This window comes from Episyrphus balteatus, chromosome 1 (assembly GCF_945859705.1).
Source record: "Episyrphus balteatus chromosome 1, idEpiBalt1.1, whole genome shotgun sequence".
NCBI classification, from domain to species: Eukaryota; Metazoa; Arthropoda; class Insecta; order Diptera; family Syrphidae; genus Episyrphus; species Episyrphus balteatus.
The window spans coordinates 87,131,234-87,150,606 of NC_079134.1; the positions used below are offsets into that span (position 1 = coordinate 87,131,234).

The window sequence follows — 19,373 nt, forward strand, 5'->3', positions numbered from 1 at the left end:
ATCCTTTTTTGTCACTTAATCAATAAGGACCAGTTGTACAAACGTGGTTCAGCCTCGGATCAGGAATTTAACTCGCCGATTTCGGCGGATTAGCAGTGGATCAACTTTGGTTCAAGGATGGATTTAGCTATTTCAACCTATATTGACCTAGAACCTGTGCTAAAACTCAAAACTACCAGCGAATTCAGAAGATAAAAGTTGCTTAACCACGGATTAAATATTTGTACAACTGGCTCTAAGAAATATATTGCTTTTAGCATAAAAATTGCTTTTAGCATAAAAATTCAACAATATATATGAATTTTATTGTTAAAAACTGTAAAAATAAAAAAAAAGAAGTACAAGTGCACCCTAATCTCACCACGAAAAATATGAACAGCGCCTAATTTCCAATACACAAAAATAGCTCAAAGGTGAGTATTTTGACAGATGAAAATAAAAACCCTTCAAGCAAACAGGTCCGACCTCGGTCCGAATCCGCTCCGCCTGAGGCGGAGCTGAGTCCGACTTCGGATCAGAAACTGGTCCGAAGGCGGCTCAAATTAGTATGGAAATTATAATCACCGCGAAGTCGATTGCATATGTATTGGTGTGGTGAAAATCTCCATTCCGAGAAAATGGAGCCGAAGGCGGACCTGAGTCGGAGCAGCGAAAACCTACTAGAAAGAGGAACAAAAAAGGGATGACGTTTCGCATTTGCGACCAAAAAAGAAAAAGATTTATTTTTTTTTTCACTGAAACTGTTTTTTTATTTTTGGCAAACGAAATTTTCACAATATATACAATATAAAATAAAATACATTTTTTTCATTTTATTTTATTTGTTGTTGCGTTGGTGTTTCTTTAGATGCCCAATCGCATGTTTCACCTTCTGCCTTATTCTTCATCATTAGAGATTACATCTACAACACAAACAGAAACAAATCACTTTAATCCAAACACTTTGAGCGATATATACAACATACCTTTTTTTGTTTCCATATTGTTAATAGTTTGATATAATTGTTTTTAATTATACTTATATTCTATTAACAACGACACGAGACACGACGCGACTAAACACTTCAACAAAATATAACAAAATGACGCTTTTGCTCTTGTTGGCTATGTCTGTCTACTTTTTTTTCCTTTTCTCAGTTTTCACCACGATTCTCTTAGACTTTGTGTTCATGAACATATGCATACACAAAAAGTTGCAAGTGTGTGAGTGCAACCCCGCTTTTCTCGGTCGGAGGTCGGACTGTCTTTTCTGGACTCCGTTTTCTTGCTTGAAGGGAAAAAAATCGCGTGAAGTACAGATGTAAAAGTTTATTTTTCATTAATTTATTTTTCAGACAAATTGCTGTTTGCTGATATTACCCGGACATGTTTCGAAGACGAATGAAAATAAAAAGCAGTAAAACAAGGAACCTGTGACAAGGAACAATAATAGTGTCTTTACAATGTCCTCGGTAATCCTCGTCGCGACGGAAGCCTCAACCTCATCAGTTTCACAGTCGCTGTCACCCCTCCAATCGCTTTCTATTTCATCGACGTTATCCTCCATATGGACAGATAATGAAAATGCGGCCCTACCCATAGAGGGTGATGAATGATGATATAATCACATTGTGTACTGTGGGTAAACCAGGCAGTGGAAAACGTTCACATCGCCACCATGATCATTACCACCACCATCACATTCAGCGACAGCAGCATCAGTAGCACCAGTGAAGGCGATCATAACCATTCCAAGAAACGTTTCAAAAACCCAAAGCCTGACTACTCCAGTGGAGACAAAATATCCTCATTGTCAGATGGTGATCCGTATGAAGTTAATTTGGTCCTTAGAGCTGCGGGAAGAATGAAGTTCATGTTATAAGAATCCAGTATTCACTCAGCCACTCAAGCCTACAGTCAATTTTTTTATTTTTCTTGCAGAACCACAGAGTACCTCTTGCATCGAAGCATATCCAGTTTCGCAGATCAACTCCAGACAAACTTCACCTCTGATCTAAGACAAATCTTGCACATTGTGTTCCTTATGGACATATCCCCCTCGTGGGTACACAATCGAGTTGGTTCCCTCATAAAATCCACCCCCAATTCCAGTTCGAAACAATACCGGACGCACTCGCAACTGTGGAGGAGGCTTCAGCGGAATATGCTCTTCAACTTCAACACCCTTTTCCGAATTTGGCCTGACCAAATCTGTTTTCGTGTTTCGCGATTGTTTTGTCCATCAACTGAGAGATTAGAAAGAAAATAACAAAAAAGCACATGGAAAGAATAGCCACTCAACAGATAGCAACTCCAAAATATATAGATAACTACATTTAATTTAAAGTGCAAGTGCAATGTATATAAATTTAATAAAATAGGTACATTATTTTTTTGATTTTAAAAATATAGATTTAAATAAAAAAAAAGAACTGAACAAAATGCATTAACAAAAAATAAAATGAAATAGGTATATAAAGTAAATTGTTTTGACGCTTATTTATGCGTTTTATACAAAAATGAAAAGAAAAGTTGGGAAGTGATTATTTACATTCACTAAAGAAACAGGTGGCGTTGAGAAAAGAAGCGATCTAAGGTGTTTTGGTCATTTATCAATTTTAAGATAAGAAAAGCTTTAAAATGAAAAACTTTCGAATTTGGGACTCAATTACATTTTAATCATCACAATAGAGAAATAAGATTGGACATGGCATCGTTTTACATACAAACAAATAATTTCTTCATGCGGTTGAGTCCACGGCCAGCCATGAACGATTCAATTAGTTGTTCGTTCAGAGTGGTTGAGCTTGATCAGGTCGATGTCAACAGGGTTACAAAATCCCAAACCCTTCAATCCAAATAAATTTGCGGGTGTTTTAGGCAAGGGGGGTACGAGTCGGGTCTCTAGGTATTCCTTCCTCTATGGCTTAACTACATACACCACTTTTTGAAAAAGTACAAAAGTGAAAATATTTTTTTTCTGGCTAGCGCAATTGTTTTGTGAAAAAGAGTATACAAATTGTTTATTAGACCAAAAAATAAGATTTCTGCATCATTTTTTTAATTTTGTAGGCCGAAAAACTATACAAAAATGAGTTTGAAAATTTTCACTTTTGTACTTTTTCACTTTTTGAGCCAATGTAGTTAAGGCTTCATCCTTATATTTTGCCAAACAAAAATTTTGCGTTGTCTAAAACTGTAGAATTGTTTAGTTTGTGGAATTTGACTTCTGATTTTCGTAAAGTCTTGAATTATTTATTTCAAGAATTTGTTTTTATCTATTGTTCAATAATTTTTTTTTCACTGACAAAAAATGTCACATTCATACCAACTGCAAAAAAAAAAATGAAATATTTAGCGAGAAGATGTCGATACTAGGTCCGTTCCACACTCAGTTTGCAACTGCCGAATTCAGTAATATTTGGTTATTTTTGGTCAGAGTCTGTTCCCAACTTCAAAAATTGTGTAGAAGAGAGCACTCACGAGAGAGTAAAAAATTTCCCCACCCTGACAAATTTAGCCCAAAGAATTTCTTCCGGCAGAAATATGAGTTCTGTCAAATGATAAGTTGACGTATGTCAAACAAATAAATAAAGAAGAAAACAAATCAAATTGAATTGATTTTTAAATTGAATCGCGTTTACGTGTTTTTTGCATTAAAAAAGTGTTAATGTTTATCGAATTAAGCATAAAATATTAAATTGTGTTGTATAATGGTGTTCAACTTGTTCCAGATTTTTTGGCAGTCTTTCGTAGTTTTATTTCTTACTGAGAGAATTCTCTCCCAACTCTCATTAATTTGACAGACTGCCTAATTTAGTGCACAAAAAGTCTGGAACAGACCTACTGTATGTGTGTAAAAGCTTGTCCCCATCTCAAATCGCATAGTGAGCCCAAGCATGGGGGCAGCATGCCCCCCCATACCCATCTCACTTTTATATACTTCAAATTCAAATTCTTCGTGGTTGTCATTTGCATACATTTTGTATGAAAAATTTAAATATTTATTTTTTAATCATATTTACGGGTGTTTCCTAACTTTAATATTTTTAAGGTATTCTATTGAGACCCTAAGCTCACTGTAAAAAATAAAATCAGAACTCTAGGTGTGCGCCCTTAATGGAAAGTCGGCCCGAATATTTTTCCGATACAAATTTTGACAGCTCATTTCTACCGATAGAAAATTCTACGGTTTCTATGGTTTTTCCGCGTTTACGTGAATACCCCTTATAATTCAATCTTTTATTTTATTGAAGCATAAAATTCATTAATACAAAATTATTACGTTTTTCTGCAATAAAAATATGATATTTTTTTCTGGTATGAACTTCCTTAACATTTGGAGACTGCCTTGTTTTCTCCATGAAATCTCAAATTCCGGTCAACGATTTGAGATTAGGGGTATTCACGATCCGATGCAACTGGTCTTGTATCATTGCAAAAGTGTAAAATCTTGCAACACTACAACAACAAAATATATGGATTGAAATTTTACAATGGTCTTGCACTTTTGCTATACCCTAACCCTATTGCAAAATAAAAATACAATGGTGTAAAATTTTTTTGACAGATGGCAGCTCGCCGTCGCGTGTCGCCCATGATGAACAGTTTATCTTTTTTATTCTTATTCTTTTTTATTTTGTTTCTTTTGATGTAATTTGTGAAAATAAATTAACCCGAACACAACAAAGAATGAAATTATAAAAAAATTGAAAAAAAAGAAGAAGCATCGGTGGAAAGACAACTCCGTAAAAAAAAAAGAGTGAAGCTTATATAATTCATATCATGGATTCCATTCAATATTTACTATAGATAAGAAGAGGTGCGTTCACGATCTATTGTAAAAAAATAAAATTTTACACTTTTACTAGACCTGTTGCACCATATCGTGAATACCCCTATTGTTTTTGTTTGTTTAAAGCCTAGTACTCAGCTGAAGCGAAACGAAAAATTTTGAAGTCTCCGAAGTCAACAGCGAACATGTTAACGAAAAAATACCATCAATTCAATTCAATTTTGGTTTATTGAACTTGCTATTTACAACTCACTTAAAATAACTTATTTCTAAAATATTTTGAGATACAAAATTTTGTTGGCACAAAGTGGGCCTAACGTTAAACAATGACAAAGTTAAAAATTTTAAGAAATATAATACATGGACGGGGCTGCCAGAAATCATGATTTAGCATGATTTTCATGTTTTTTGAACTAAAATCATGTTTTAATGTTTTCGTACCCAAAATCATGTTTTTTTTTTCAATCCTAGAGAAAAATCTTTATAATCCAACAATTTATAAACCAACAATCTTTTTCACTAGATGAACTGTTTTTTTCAATTAGTTATTCAATACCTACATGAACTATGTATAGGTATATGAAATTAACCTTAACGGCCATATTATTCACTAGTTTAAAAAATAAATCTTAATGTAAAATTGTCATATGTCAAAAATAAATCCAAATCCAAAATAGTTATCTCGATTTTAACTATGAAAATAGTTAAAAATGACTTTTTTCTCTGTATGATAGTGAATATTATGGATTTGGATTTATTTTTGACATATCAATTTCCTTACATCCAGATGTATTTTTTAAACTAGTGAATAATATGGCCGTAAATGAGCACAAATTATAAACTGATGTATGTTTTCAAGTTTTATTCCTGCCATTTTTGTAATTTAAGTTATAACTACAATGGCCACCTTTTGAAAAAAAGTGGGAAAATTAAAAAAGCAAATAATTTATTTTTTCTTACAAAAGGTAATTTTCCCCGGAAAAAATACTATAAACTTAATTTTTGAAGCCAATATCTATGATTTCTGCACCATAAAATGAGTTTGAAAATTTTCACTTTAAGACTTTTTGCAAAAAGTACCCTGTGTAGTTATACCTTTGATACTTTATTAATAATATTTTCTAAAATGAACTCGAAATAATTTGTTTTATTCCCCCCTAGTCACGATGTGGATATTCACTTTCTATCAGTTTTTGCTTTTTTTATAAATCATGTTTTTTCAACTGAAATCATGTTTTTTATCATGTCTTTTTTAAATCTCGAAATGGCAGCACTGTACATGGATACACTTAATTTAATAAGTAGAGCCAGAACCATAATTGGCGGATGGAGTCGGAAGCTACTGTCAATTGTTGTTGTTTCCTTTGTATTTTCGACAAGTTTTCATCCGTCGAGTGCGGTTGCGAGCGCTGTTCCCCTCCGTTTTCATCCGACGATCCGACAATTATAGTTCTGGCTTAGGTTGTCCTCGGTGTCTTCAGACCCGGATGTCCAGTTGTTGGGTTGGTTCTTGGTTTGGTTGGCGTTTAGCCGCGGTAGTATGCCGACTGGGTGTCGGCGTAAAACTTCTTCGTCGTCCATTGAAATTATGTGCTCTTCCAGTATATCCAAAGCGCAAAGGTACCTAGGTTCGGAATGTCGTTGTTGGGCTGTCATTCTTCTCATCAGCTGATTGGGGTGATTGGCAATGGGTGCGTTCACGTACGCACAGATACCCTATCCAAGATACCTAAGTATCCGATACGTTTGTGAACACGAATCAGCTGTTCTTCAAATCTCCCATAAGATAAACGAGAATCCAGAAATTTTTAGGATACCTTTGGATTTTTTTGCTTGCCAACACATGTTTACGATCAGCTGAGATTTTATATAGGATTACAACAACACAAAGGTATCCGGATACCCTTGGATCGGTACGTGAACGCACCCAATATTTCCTACAAGTATGTCAGCTATTACATGAAGCCTCAAGAGGCTTGACTCTTTTTTCTAATTTTCTTTTGATAATCATTCTGTGAGGCGCGTACTATTACACGATGCCTCTTGAGTCAAAGACTCAAATTTGACATTTCTTTTTTGATTTCAGTATTGTTGTTGTTGTATTCCACCAAGAAGCAAAAAGAAATGAAAGGGAATGTTGAAAAAAGAAAGAGTGGAAAAAGAAACGTCAAAAAAGAGTCTCGGAATTTTGGCCCACGACTCTCCGGTCGGATAATTTTTTGTTTTATCTTCTTTCTCTTTTGCACTCATTGGTTTTGAAAAGAGGCGCGCCTCTTGAGGCTTCATGTAATAGCTGACTATCTTCGCCGATTGCAGTAGATACTTGTCCAGTGGTATGATGCAGAAAGCCTCCTTTTTTGTCTAATAAACAATTTGTATACTCTTTTTCACAAAACAATTGCGCTTGCCAGAAAAAAAATATTTTCACTTTTGTACTTTTTCAAAAAGTGGTGGGCAATTCCATGGTAACTCACGTTACATTCACAAAAATTTCCGATCCATAAATAATTTTTTTTTTGTTAATTTTAATATAAATTGATACGAAATTACTATCCATGAACGGAGCATAACTATTACTTTCATAATTAACAAAAAAATTTTTCTTTAATTTTAGTATTTGCTTGGGATAAATAAAAGTATGATGGTAACTCACGTTACAAAAATCGGACACGAGATTTAAGAGTCCCACAGTATGAAGTTTTTCTGTGAAATTAAGAATCTTAATTGGTTTTAAATGAAGATTCCATACATAAAAAAATACAAACTTTTAATATTAGTGACAAAACCAAACATTTATTCGATATTTCGAGGAAAAATTTTAAAATGTTTAGGTAACTCACGCTACATTATTTTGGTAACTCATGTTACCTGCGATTTGTGGTTCCAAAAGTAAAGAAAAGATGCATTTTCACTCAAGTTTTTTTTAAATCGAATATTGTGTAACGAAGCTTGCTTAAATGTTAATTTATTTTAGCAATCACGGGGGCATATTGTCATGGTCACTATTAGATTCATCCAATTTTCTGTGGGCTTGTTTTTCCGTCATTTTCATGTGAAATTCTTCTGTAGTTGGCAGCTTATGCTTTATAAATGCTTTAAAATTATTTATTCTCCTTGAATTTAATTTCTATCCATAAGGGAATACAACAAAGAATTTTTTCTTGCAACTTGCATAAAGTGTTACCGTTTGTAAATAGTAATTTGCTATTACAAAAAGTAAAAAAGACTGCATAATTTGTTCAAAATTCGTGTCCACTTTTTCATGGAATTACCCTGGTGTATGTAGTTAAGCCTTAACAGGTATTATAGGAGCATTTGTTTTTTAAACAGACTATTCGCCTGAACTGCAAGTATAAAAAATGAATTTTATCGCAAGTAACAGGTATTAAAAGTTCCTTGATAATAATAATAAGACTTAAACCCAATTTCTCACCACCTGATCATTCTTTTTAGCGGAGTTATTCACAAAAATGCATTTTTTGGAATATTTTACTTCCATGCTAATATCTTTGCTCTAAATTGTCGTAGACCAAGAAATAAACATACATTCTCTTCCTTATAATATTTTCTATCGTTTTATGTAATTTCATTGTATGTATGTATGTGAGTAAATACAAAATGGCAGCCATTTAAAGTCAAATTCTTGCTGTTAAAAAACACATTTTTGTCATTATTTCGAAAAAAGCTTATATCATGATTAACATTTTTCTAACCTATCGATAGAAAATGTTGTAACGAACAATCAATAGCTTTATTTTTTGTCGTAGGACATTCTGGAGCCGAGTTATTCCCAAAAAACGATATTTTTGGGTGTTTTCGCACCGGTTTTGCATGCGTTCATTTATCAATTGCTCGTCCATCTTTGGTGATGTCAATCATGATATAAGCTTTTTTCAAAAATGTGTTTTTTAACAACAAGAATTTGACTCACATACAATGAAATTACATACAACGATAGAAAATATTATAAGGAAGAGAATGTATGTTTATTTCTTGGTCTACGATAATCTTTAGCAAAGATATTAGCTTAGAAGTAAAATATCCCAAAAAATGCATTTTTGTGAATAAATCCGCTAAAAAGAATGATCAGGTGGTGAGAAATTGGGATTAAGCTTTTCAAATATACCCCTATCGATCCATGAAATAAAAACTGACAGTGCCTCTGTGCGCAAGGTTAGGCCCTTTTTTCCGACGCTTTGACTGGAGTAATTATGCCAAATATATTTCTTCGAAAACAGCAACAAAATGGGTTTTTGAGAAACGTGACGTGCTAGGCCAATTCTGACTTCAGATTCGGAATCAGCATACAAAAATCCTTTAGAAAAGTATAGTTTTATTAAAAGGAGAATTTCCTTGCAGACCAGTGTTATTTATAGGTACCTAAATCTACAATTTTTTGCAGTTTTTTTTTAATTTGAAAACAAATTTTTCAAAAACTCAAATATAAAAAATCATATAATACCATAAAATTTTGTTTTCTTGACAGCCTACAAAAAATTGTAGTTTGTTCCCGAAATGTATGTTTAAATATGAAAATATTGAATAAGAATAAATAGGTATTTTTCATGCACAATCTACGAAAAATAAATTTTAATGTTAAACATAGCTCTTCAATTGATTTTAGCTCAAAAAGAGGTATAGGTAGGAAGATATATTTGAAAATATATTTAGAAAATTATAGTATTTCAACTTATGAGCAATTTTTCTCGTTTAAGCTATGCCTTAAGAAAAAAAAAATAATCGTTAGGAAACACATTGAACAAAAGTAACGCCAAGAAAAACATAAAAATCGTGTTTTATACTTCTTCTTTTTTTAAATAATGTCCTTCTTTTTAAATAACAAAAAAAATAGATCAATTCTGTTTTTCAACCTTAAAAAAAACACGTGTGCAATTCAATTCACACGGGGTAGAAGTGAAACTTTCAAAAATTTAGATTGTTACCTTTTTATTGCTTTAGATCAAAAGATATAACATGTTAAAAAAGAACATCCGAGTAACAGGTATTACAGATTACTACCACGGTTGCCACTCGCATAAAAAATTTCCTACCAAAGTTTCCAAAAAAACCTACCAATTCAAAGAAAAACCTACCTAACGAAAATTTTTGATTTTAAGAGAATAAATTCTTGTTTAAAAAAATAAAATGCACGACTGGGTCGCACGAACTTGCTCTTGGAGTTAAAGTTGCTTAAATTTTTAAGACTTTTTATATAGAAATTTGGCAAAAAAAAATAAAATTCGTTTAAAAAAATAAAATAAAATCTAAAATTAAATTGCCCTCCAAAACAAGTATGCAGTTCTGATTGATATATAAACGTGCATTTTTAGAAAAAAAAATTTCAAAATTGTTAGAGCCGTTTTTTAAAAAAACAATTTTTTATAAATAATTTTTTGGAAAAAAACTTTTAAAATAAAATTGTAATGCCATTTTGTAGAAATCACTAATCAAGAATGTGAAGTTAGTGTCAACACAAAACATGAAAATGGATGAGTTCAGACACCATACACCAACAATGAGGATACTGCGTTTACATACACTACTTAATATCATTATTCTCGGTTTAGATGGGCACATTTGTTTGGCACAAATATTTTGGGTAGATTTGACACAATTACAATTTTTTTTGTCAATTATTAAAAATAAAATTATTTTAGAGAAAGAACTTGAAAAAACCTACCAAATTGACTTCAAACCTACCAACCTACCCAAGGTAAAAAAACCTACCCAGTTTGGTAGGATCCTACCCACTCCGGCAACCGTGATTACTACCGATAAAATTAGTTTTATTGAAGGATAAGAGAAAGTTGTTTGGGTTATTAGTAAGTATTTTTCATTTTATCAAGCTTTTATACCTACATTTTTTTTGGATTGCAAAAAAAAAAAATAATTTAATTTAAAGTAATTTTTAAACAATTGATTGTTTTAATATTAGAATTCAAATAACCTTTGGCTCTCATTCTAAATCTTGTTTATAAAATTTTGTTTGTTTCTATGAAAGTTTTATTACTTTATCGACTTTGACTATAATTTTAATTTTTATAATTATTTATTTTTATTTTCTAAATATCAAAGCCTCCTTATAAATTAATATTTTTTTCAATGTTTTCTGCCTATAAAAGGAGAGCTAAAACTAGAATTAAATCACTTTCGATTTGACCAGGAAAGAGTCAAGATACTACAGAGGTAACACTTACCGCTTCTTATCCTTGGCTACTTTTCTGGGAGTATATTTGTAGTTATACTTCCTCTTCTGTAATAACTGCGGAACACCAACCGCATAATAGAAAAGAGAAGGAACACCGAACACTACAGTAATACCATTCAATAGAAGTAGTTCCAGACTTTGTTATTTTATTAATCTTCGATAGTTCAATAAAACTACTATTTAAAACTATCCTGTGGTGTCAGAGTTTTATTCCGGAAAGACCCCATGACACCTCAACCGACAGAACATCCTGCTAGATATGATAATATTAACTGTTATTTCGGTAACAGCTATTTTGCCTGATGATTAGCAAGTTGTTATTGCTACTTTCCAATACCTGTTACTGAAATATCGGTCCATTCCTAATCCTTGGCACTGCTGTTTTATCGCGACAAAAGTGAACTCCAGATAATTATCTGGAGTTAGCATTATATGACTACGGTAACGATACCGATACGAGATTCGAAATGCGACAAATTGTGTGTATCACTTTGTTTCGTATCTCATACATCGGATTTAGTATTGAAATTGGAATCGCGTCGTTACTCGTATGTTTCGTTACTTCAGTACCCAGTAACGAAACATACCATACCATACTGTTTAGAAAGTAAGGTTTCGTTACTCGTTACTGAAGTGAATACCTGCACTTTAGTAACGAATACATACGATTTGCTACAGCTCTAAAGTCCGGTGCACATCCTCAGTAATTTTCTCTCGAACATTTGTAGTTCCTCCATGGCTGTCATGGAGATGGTGTACCATACCGGAAAGCTGTAGGCAATGACTGGTCGCAGAAGCTGCTTGTAGATCAAAAGATTCGTTGGTTGACTTAATCCTGTTCTTCTTTTCATAAGAGGGTGAAGGCGATGTAAGACAAAGTTGGCTTTTTTGAGGACCAAACGGGAGTGATTGTTGAAAAAATACCATCGGGTATTATAGCAAAGTAAAAATAATAAAAAATACAAATCAAAAAATTCAAGAAAAAATATGAGAAAATAAGTTTTAAAGCAAAAACAAACAAATTTAATTTCGTTCAAGATTTCGTTAACCCCTTGTAACCCAAGATCGCAAATTGTAAAATTAATAATGTCGATCGACTTGTCTTTAGCTATAAAAAAACACGTATTTTTTAAAAATTCTATATCTTGAATATATACTTAGTTATTTCGAAATTAACGGAGTGAGAAAATAAATTTAAATAATTTATTTTTGTATATAAATGCAAAATTTCATACAAAAAACTATCTAACATTTATTTTTAGGCGCATTCCTAAAATCCAAAAATAAAACCCCGTTAGTTTGTGCAGGAAAAATATTTTTTCTGAATTTCGTAGTTTTTACAGAAATTTGCTTGTTTTCAAAAAAAGCCGAACTTTCAACATTAACTGCCAATTAAAAACTATTGGTGCCATTCATTAGAATTATGGTGAACTATTTCGATAAAGCAATATCTAAAAAATATGTTAAAAGCTTTATAAAAAGAAAAATATAGTTTTTGCAATTTTTGTGGGATCTTTGTTGGTTTATAACAGATAGTTCCCCTCTTCACCCCTTCTTTCAGCTGTCAGAATCACAAATCTGATGTCGAATTCCTTTCAATTTTTTTTAATCGCCTCAAAAAAATCGAATTTTTGGTGTTAAAAAGGAACATGAAAACAGACCGAATTCTTTTTGCGATTGTATGTGTGTCATTTGACAACAATTTTTACACGCTCGTCAAGCTGAAACCAAAACAATATCTGCAAAATAAAACCAGAGATTCCTTTGATCAATAATTTTGTTTATTTTCTTCGGTAATATAAATTTATTTTAATCAGAATCAAACGGAAATTGCAGTTTTTATTATGATCTGAGTGGAAATGAAGTAGAAGGTGAATTATTTTGGCCATATGCTGTGGTTTTACAGAGAAAAAATTTCCTGAAGACAATAACGGGAAGAAAAGTCACATTAGTTTGACTTTTTCACAAGAAGTATGATAGGAAAAATATATTTTGATTGCACATTGTTTTTTTTTTTAATTTATTTCATAATTTTCCGCAATAAAAATACGATATTCGAGTATAATTTCCTCTTTATTTGAAGTTGGTGTTCTCAAATAAACAAACAACACGAAGAAAACTTTCAGCTTGACGTTTGAGAATTGTCTCTCAAAAAAGAGGGATTAAAAAAAAATCGAATTCAGCTTCGTTTGAGGCAAATTTTTTTTCTATGGAACATGATTTTCAGAAAAAATTCGCTTCAAGATCGCCGAAAATTCGATTTTGTATGTCGAATTCCTTTCAATGTAAAAATCGAATTTTCGGCGATCTCGAAGCGAATTTTTTCTGAAAATCGTGTTCCATAGAAAAAAAATTCGCCTCAAACGAAGCAGAATTCGAATTTTTTTTAATCCCTCTTTTTTGAAAGATTTACACGGATTTGCACACACACTTGGAACATTTGACATTTCTCAAACGTCAAGCTGGAAGTTTTCTTCTTGTTATTTGTTTATTTGGAACACCAACTTCAAATAAAGTGTAAATTATAATCGTATACCGTGTTTTATTGCGGAAAAATATGAAATAAATAAAAAAAAACAATGTGCGATCAAAATATATTTTTTCCTGGCATACTTCTTGTGAAAAAGTGCAATTACTGTGAATTTTCTTCCCGTGAATGTCTTCAGGAAATTTTTTCTCTGTAAAACCAAAGCATACGGCTAAAATAGTTGACCTTCTACTTCATCTTCGCTCAGATCTTAATAGTATCTCCAATTTCCTATTGATTTTGATAAAATTAAATTAATATTACCTAAGGAAATAAACAAAATTATTGATTTGATTTCAGCTTGACGTTCGTGTAAAAATTATTGTCAAATAACACACATACAATCGCAAAAAGAATTCGGTTAGTTTTCATGTTCCTTTTTAACACCAAAAATTCGATTTTTTTGAGGCGATTCAAAAAATAGAAAGGAATTCGACATTAGAATCGCCTCAAAAAAATAGAATTTTTTGTGTAAAAAAGGAACATGAAAACAAACCGAATTCTTTTTGCGATTGTGTGTGTGTCATTTGACAACAATTTTTACACGAACGTCAAGCTGAAATCAAAACAATTTCTGTAAAATAAAACCAAAGGTTCCTTTGATCAATAATTTTGTTTATTCGCTTCGGTAATATATATTAAATTTAATCCAAATCAATAGGAAATTGCGGATATTATTAAGATCTGAGTGAAGATGAAGTAAAAGGTTAATTATTTGGCCGTATGCTGTGGTTTTACAGAGAAAAAAAATTCCCGAAGATAATCACGAGAAGAAAAGTCACAGTAATTTGACTTTTTCACAAGAACTATGCCAAGAAAAATTATATTTTGATCGCACATTGTTTTTTTTTTATTTATTTCATATTTTTCCGCAATAAAAACACGATATTCCATTATAATTTACTCTTTATTTGAAGTTGGTATTCTCAAATAAACAAACAACACGAAGGAATCTTTCAGGTTGACGTTTAAGAAATGTCAAATGTTCCAAGTGTGTGTGCAAATCCGTTTGAGGCGAATTTTTTTTCTATGGAACATGATTTTCACAAAAAATTCGCTTCGAGATCGCCGAAAATTCGATTTTTGCATTGAAAGGAATTCGACATTAATTGAAAGGAATTCTACATGATTCTGAATCTCGTCAATAGAAAACGACATTAAACACAGAAATCCTTATAAAATAAACGTTCTCAGAAGTTTGAGTAGTTGCACATAACTTATTTTTTATAAAGTTTTTTTTTTCATTCACAGAGATGGATTCTTTTCTTTTTTGATACAGGGCACTTCTTATTAAACACAAAGGAAACACTTATGCCGTACAACGTGTTACACGCGACGACAGAATAGTTATAAATTAATTATTTTTTATTATTTTGTTCAATAAAACAAAAATTTGAAGAAAAACAACGCGAAACCACAATAAAAAAAAATTATTATTGAATGAAAATTTGATAGATGTGTGCCATTTTCGTGTATTCCCACAAAGTGATGCCAATTTTACAAAAAAATTTGTGATCAGCTTACACAGAGGAAAAATTTTATTTGATCACAAATCACCTTATACGATTCCATCCCATTTTTTGTTATTTTTTTTTTTTTTTTGAAATGTAAACTAGATCACGGAAACACACCAGATTTTACCTAAAAACGAGTGGTTGTGCGTTAGAGTGGAGCGTTTTTGGAGATTTTTTTTTTCAAATCACTGCATGCAACTCATAGTTTATGGTCTTCTGAACTTATTTTCAAACTATACTATATATTTTTATACTAAGCGGGAAGCCTCTGAAGAATGCTCGTTTTTTAAGAAAATCGACATTTTGCAAGTTATTATAACCCGTCTGAATTGACTTAATCTTTTTCAATTCTCTATGTACTCTTCATAACTTATGCTAATTAATCTCTGGGACTAAATCTAGTCCCCTATTTTGAGACGTCAATGGAAAAAAACGAAATCGGGAAGCCTCCAAAAAATGCAAATTTTCGCAAAAAAAAGATTTTTTAAACTGTATAAAATCCCGTCTAGAACAACTTTCTTTTACAATCTGTTGGTATTTGTTATGTTTATTAGAACCTTAAGAGCTATGATAATTTATGTTTTAGTTGGGTTTGCTAATGAACCACTTTCAGAAGACTTCGGGATGCTTCTGAACGCTTCTGGATTTCCAATCGAAAACGACATAAGATTTTGTAAGACTTTCAATCATTTTCTGAGTCAATAAAAGAGCAAACGCTGATTTAGCTCTTTGCTTATTGGAATAAAAGCTAAACAAAATTAAACAGGTGGTTACATCCTTACGGAAAGGTATCCGTATCGTAATTAAGGTTTGTTTTTACTCATCGATTTTTAGAACTGTTCGTACTTAGCTTAACATTGCTCTCATTTTTTTTCTACCTATGTAAATTAAATATTGATCATAAATGTCAATTGCATACAAATTCCGTTTAAAATGTTTTATTCAAAATTGAAACCTGGGAAACTTATTTGCAATGAAAAATTTGCGCAAATTTGTCGAAATTTCGATAACGGATAGTTCTTTTGGGGATAAGTGTTTTCATGATATTAAATGAAATGTAAAATTACTTATGATAACTTACATACATGACTTCGATCTAATAATAAATTCTTTATTATCAGACAAAAGCAGTTTATAAAATATACAAACAGTTTCACACATTTAAGATTACAATTTTTATTATAAATTGTAACTCAACAAAAACAAAAAAAAAAAAAACAATATTCTAAAGATCTATGTATATATATCGCGCAAATTTCTCACATTTTTGGAATTTCGATTTTAAGTTTTCGGGATTCTGACCCAAACCGCTTAATCTAGCCTTATGAGGAGAGTAAGGATTTTTTTTAATTTGACAAATAGATAAAATACACATTAAGTTTATCATGTGTTGAAATGGTTAATTTAGTAGCATATTTACTATATTATACAAGAGCACTCTGCTAAATGTACAGTCTACTTAACACAAGTAATTACAGTTTTGCTATAAATTGTAAATTTTAAGTAACTATTAACATTGATTCTTTAGAAATATTGTGATACATTCAAAACAATACGCGTAGTTTTGTACGTATGTTGTTATGAAAGTAAATTATTTCTTACCACATATTTAATTCAAATGAAATTTATGAAATATGTTATTTTACTTTTTGAGTTAAAATTTTTTGTATGTAGAGCAAATCAAATAATTTATAAAATCAAATTATATTTAAAAATTATCGATTTTCTATTCGTCACTGTGATACAGCTGGACTTTTCTTTTCTACATCGTTATTAGGGTTATTCTGTTGACCTGGAACACTACTAGGACTGGGAGGCACGCCTCCCGATCGCTCAATATTCCATGGGTTATTTCCTGCCATGGGAGAGTCAGCGTGTCCGAATGCAGGATGGTTATCGTGTTCTAACGCAACGGTTGCATCATACTGTGTATTTTCTAAACGTGTAATCAAGCGCTCATCTTCTTCACCGAATTCTCCTCCCATTAGAGTAGGTTCTCCAACGACCATAACATCTTGAGATGCTAAAGAGAAGTTTGGTCCAGAGGGAGAACGTTTTTGGCTTGTGACAGGCGGAGTATTGCTTCCTGTTGCTGCTCCAGAATTTGATCCTTTACGTTTTCGGCGCTTATTTGCGGGTCTTTGGGGATCTTTTTTCCCCGGCGGTGCAACCATTCTTTGCCATTTTTGAAATAAAGTCGTTTTTAAACAATCTCGGGGACTCAACGCATATGCCTTGTGTCGAGACATCAGCTCTTGCATTGGCTCTAAAATAACACACAGGCGAAGATAGTTTAACGTTGAATTTGTTATGCCCATTCTTGTAATATTTTTAGTTATTTGGTCCAAAATCATTGGATCTGGTGGCAGAGTTGTACCTATTACAGTACGCGGAATAAGTTCCCGATGACCTTTAATAGTCATGTGCCAAGATTTTATTCGCATATAATCATCATAAATGAATTCTAAGATGAGCCTTGCATCTGCACAAACTTTTGTGTAGAAAGGTTTTCCGTGTTGTGTAGTAACTGTACAATGATCGCAGTCTAAGGTAATCGATGTGTTATGAAATGATTCTTTTGCATGCTTAAGTTGAAAATACAGATCAGAAACACCACCTTCATATATGCTTCGAAAAAATCTAGGAATAAGAGTTCTTCCAATTGTATACCTTTTCGGACCATCTTCGAGGCAAAACAGAATTGTAAGTTTAGCATCGTCTTCAAAGAATTCTGTGGTAAAAGAGTCCCACCAACAGTTATCACTTTCTTCTGTTCTCTGTTGCAGACGTTTGTTCAATTCGAAAACTCTGTGTTCTGTATGGCTAAAATATGAGTTGTGTCTCCGAAGACCTGCATCCATTCTTTCCAATTGTTGTGACCCGCCAATCATTGGATGCCCGCCAGGGCCGTGACCAAAGGGCGAGCCGCCTGGCATTGCACCAAATTGTCCGCCGAACCCTACTGAAACCCCCGGTGATCCAAAATGTCCACCAGAGGCATTAGGCATACCACTAAATGATGGACCAGAACTTCCTGGTCGCCCGAATTGAGGGCCTCCTCCAGAAGATGGTGAACCAAAAGCTCCTCCTCCACCAACTGGATTATTAAACGAACCACCTCCCGCATTTGGTGGCTGTGAGAAACTTACGTTTACAATGTTTTGTGGTGGTCCTGGACCGGGAGTAGATGAACCTGAAGGAGCAGGTGAAGCATTATACTGTGGCGTGTTTGATCCTGGTTGTGGTCCACCCTGATATCCGCTCAACGACTGATTTCCAGCTGGAGATGACTGCCCAGTTTGTGGAAATATTGGACCCCCTCCGCCATATGGACCACCTTGTGGAAATCCTCCAGAAGTCACCCCTCCTTGACCGTCTGAGTTTCCACCAGAGCCACTTGAACCTCCGATCATGTTCGAATTTTCGCTAGAAGCACCACCCTTCCAATTACTTGCAGTGTCGTCTAGTGAGGATGGTGTATTAATTGGCGGACCAGAACCCACACTTCTTCGATTAATACCAATCATTACTTTGACGAACCGATTTGTTGAGACTCTTAGAGTTATTGCTTTTATTTTCTAGTCGAATTGTTTTCCCTCAGTTAATCCACGATTTTCTGTAATGAAAAATAAAACAAAAAATATTTTCTGTAATTCGGATACAAAACTAAAATTCGGCCTGTAAAAGGAGAATGGTAATTTTGGCCCTGAGACCAATAACGATGAGTCATATGTCATTGGGAAGGTATTTTTGCGTAGATCAATTGTTTATATGGCGCCAAGACTCAATTCGCTGTGGGGAAAAAGTTATAGCCATAAATGTAGAACATAGTAAAAATAGGTAATAGACGGAGAGACGACCGCCGAATTACTGAGATCATACGGATACGGGACTTTTATGTGGCAACCCTATTTTAAAAGAAATAATGGTATATTACATATCTTTGTAGTATGATCAAATAAGAACATTTTTTAAATGCCAAACAAAAACTTAGATGGTGAAAAAATTAACAAAATAATATGAGAAATGTTGGCCTTCAAATATGGCAACTCTATTAACGTTAAAAAAAAAAAAAAAAAAAAATCAAAAAATATTTTTTGAACAACAGATTACAATTTTGTATCCACTAAAAGGCTCAACTCTATATCAATCTTTAGCTGACAAAAAGACGATCAAGTACTTGGGAACCTTACGGAAATCCTAAGAAATACTTTACAGCCAAAATACCACTTATCACAAAATTTTGCATTCAAAAATGTGTGTATAAATCAAAAAATTTAATTTTTTTTTAATTTTTATTTGAAATTTTTGCCGTTTTTATAAGTTTAAATTAATTTTTTTCCGAAAATT

At 32.6% G+C, this 19,373-nt stretch overlaps 1 protein-coding gene across 3 annotated transcripts in view; it reads right to left on the reverse strand.

Moving 5' to 3' along the window:
• Positions 1 to 2,635: 2,635 nt before the first annotated feature.
• The window catches only part of LOC129906892 (LIM domain-binding protein 2), a 208,397-nt gene continuing 191,659 nt past the window's right edge, over positions 2,636 to 19,373 (reverse strand). For all 3 annotated transcript variants that reach the window (XM_055982878.1, XM_055982879.1, XM_055982877.1), the window contains one exon: positions 2,636 to 18,639. In XM_055982878.1, coding sequence (XP_055838853.1) covers positions 16,757 to 18,550 — 1,794 coding nt within the window. In that variant the 5' untranslated portion in view covers positions 18,551 to 18,639 and the 3' untranslated portion in view covers positions 2,636 to 16,756. The remainder of the gene's footprint in view (positions 18,640 to 19,373) is intronic.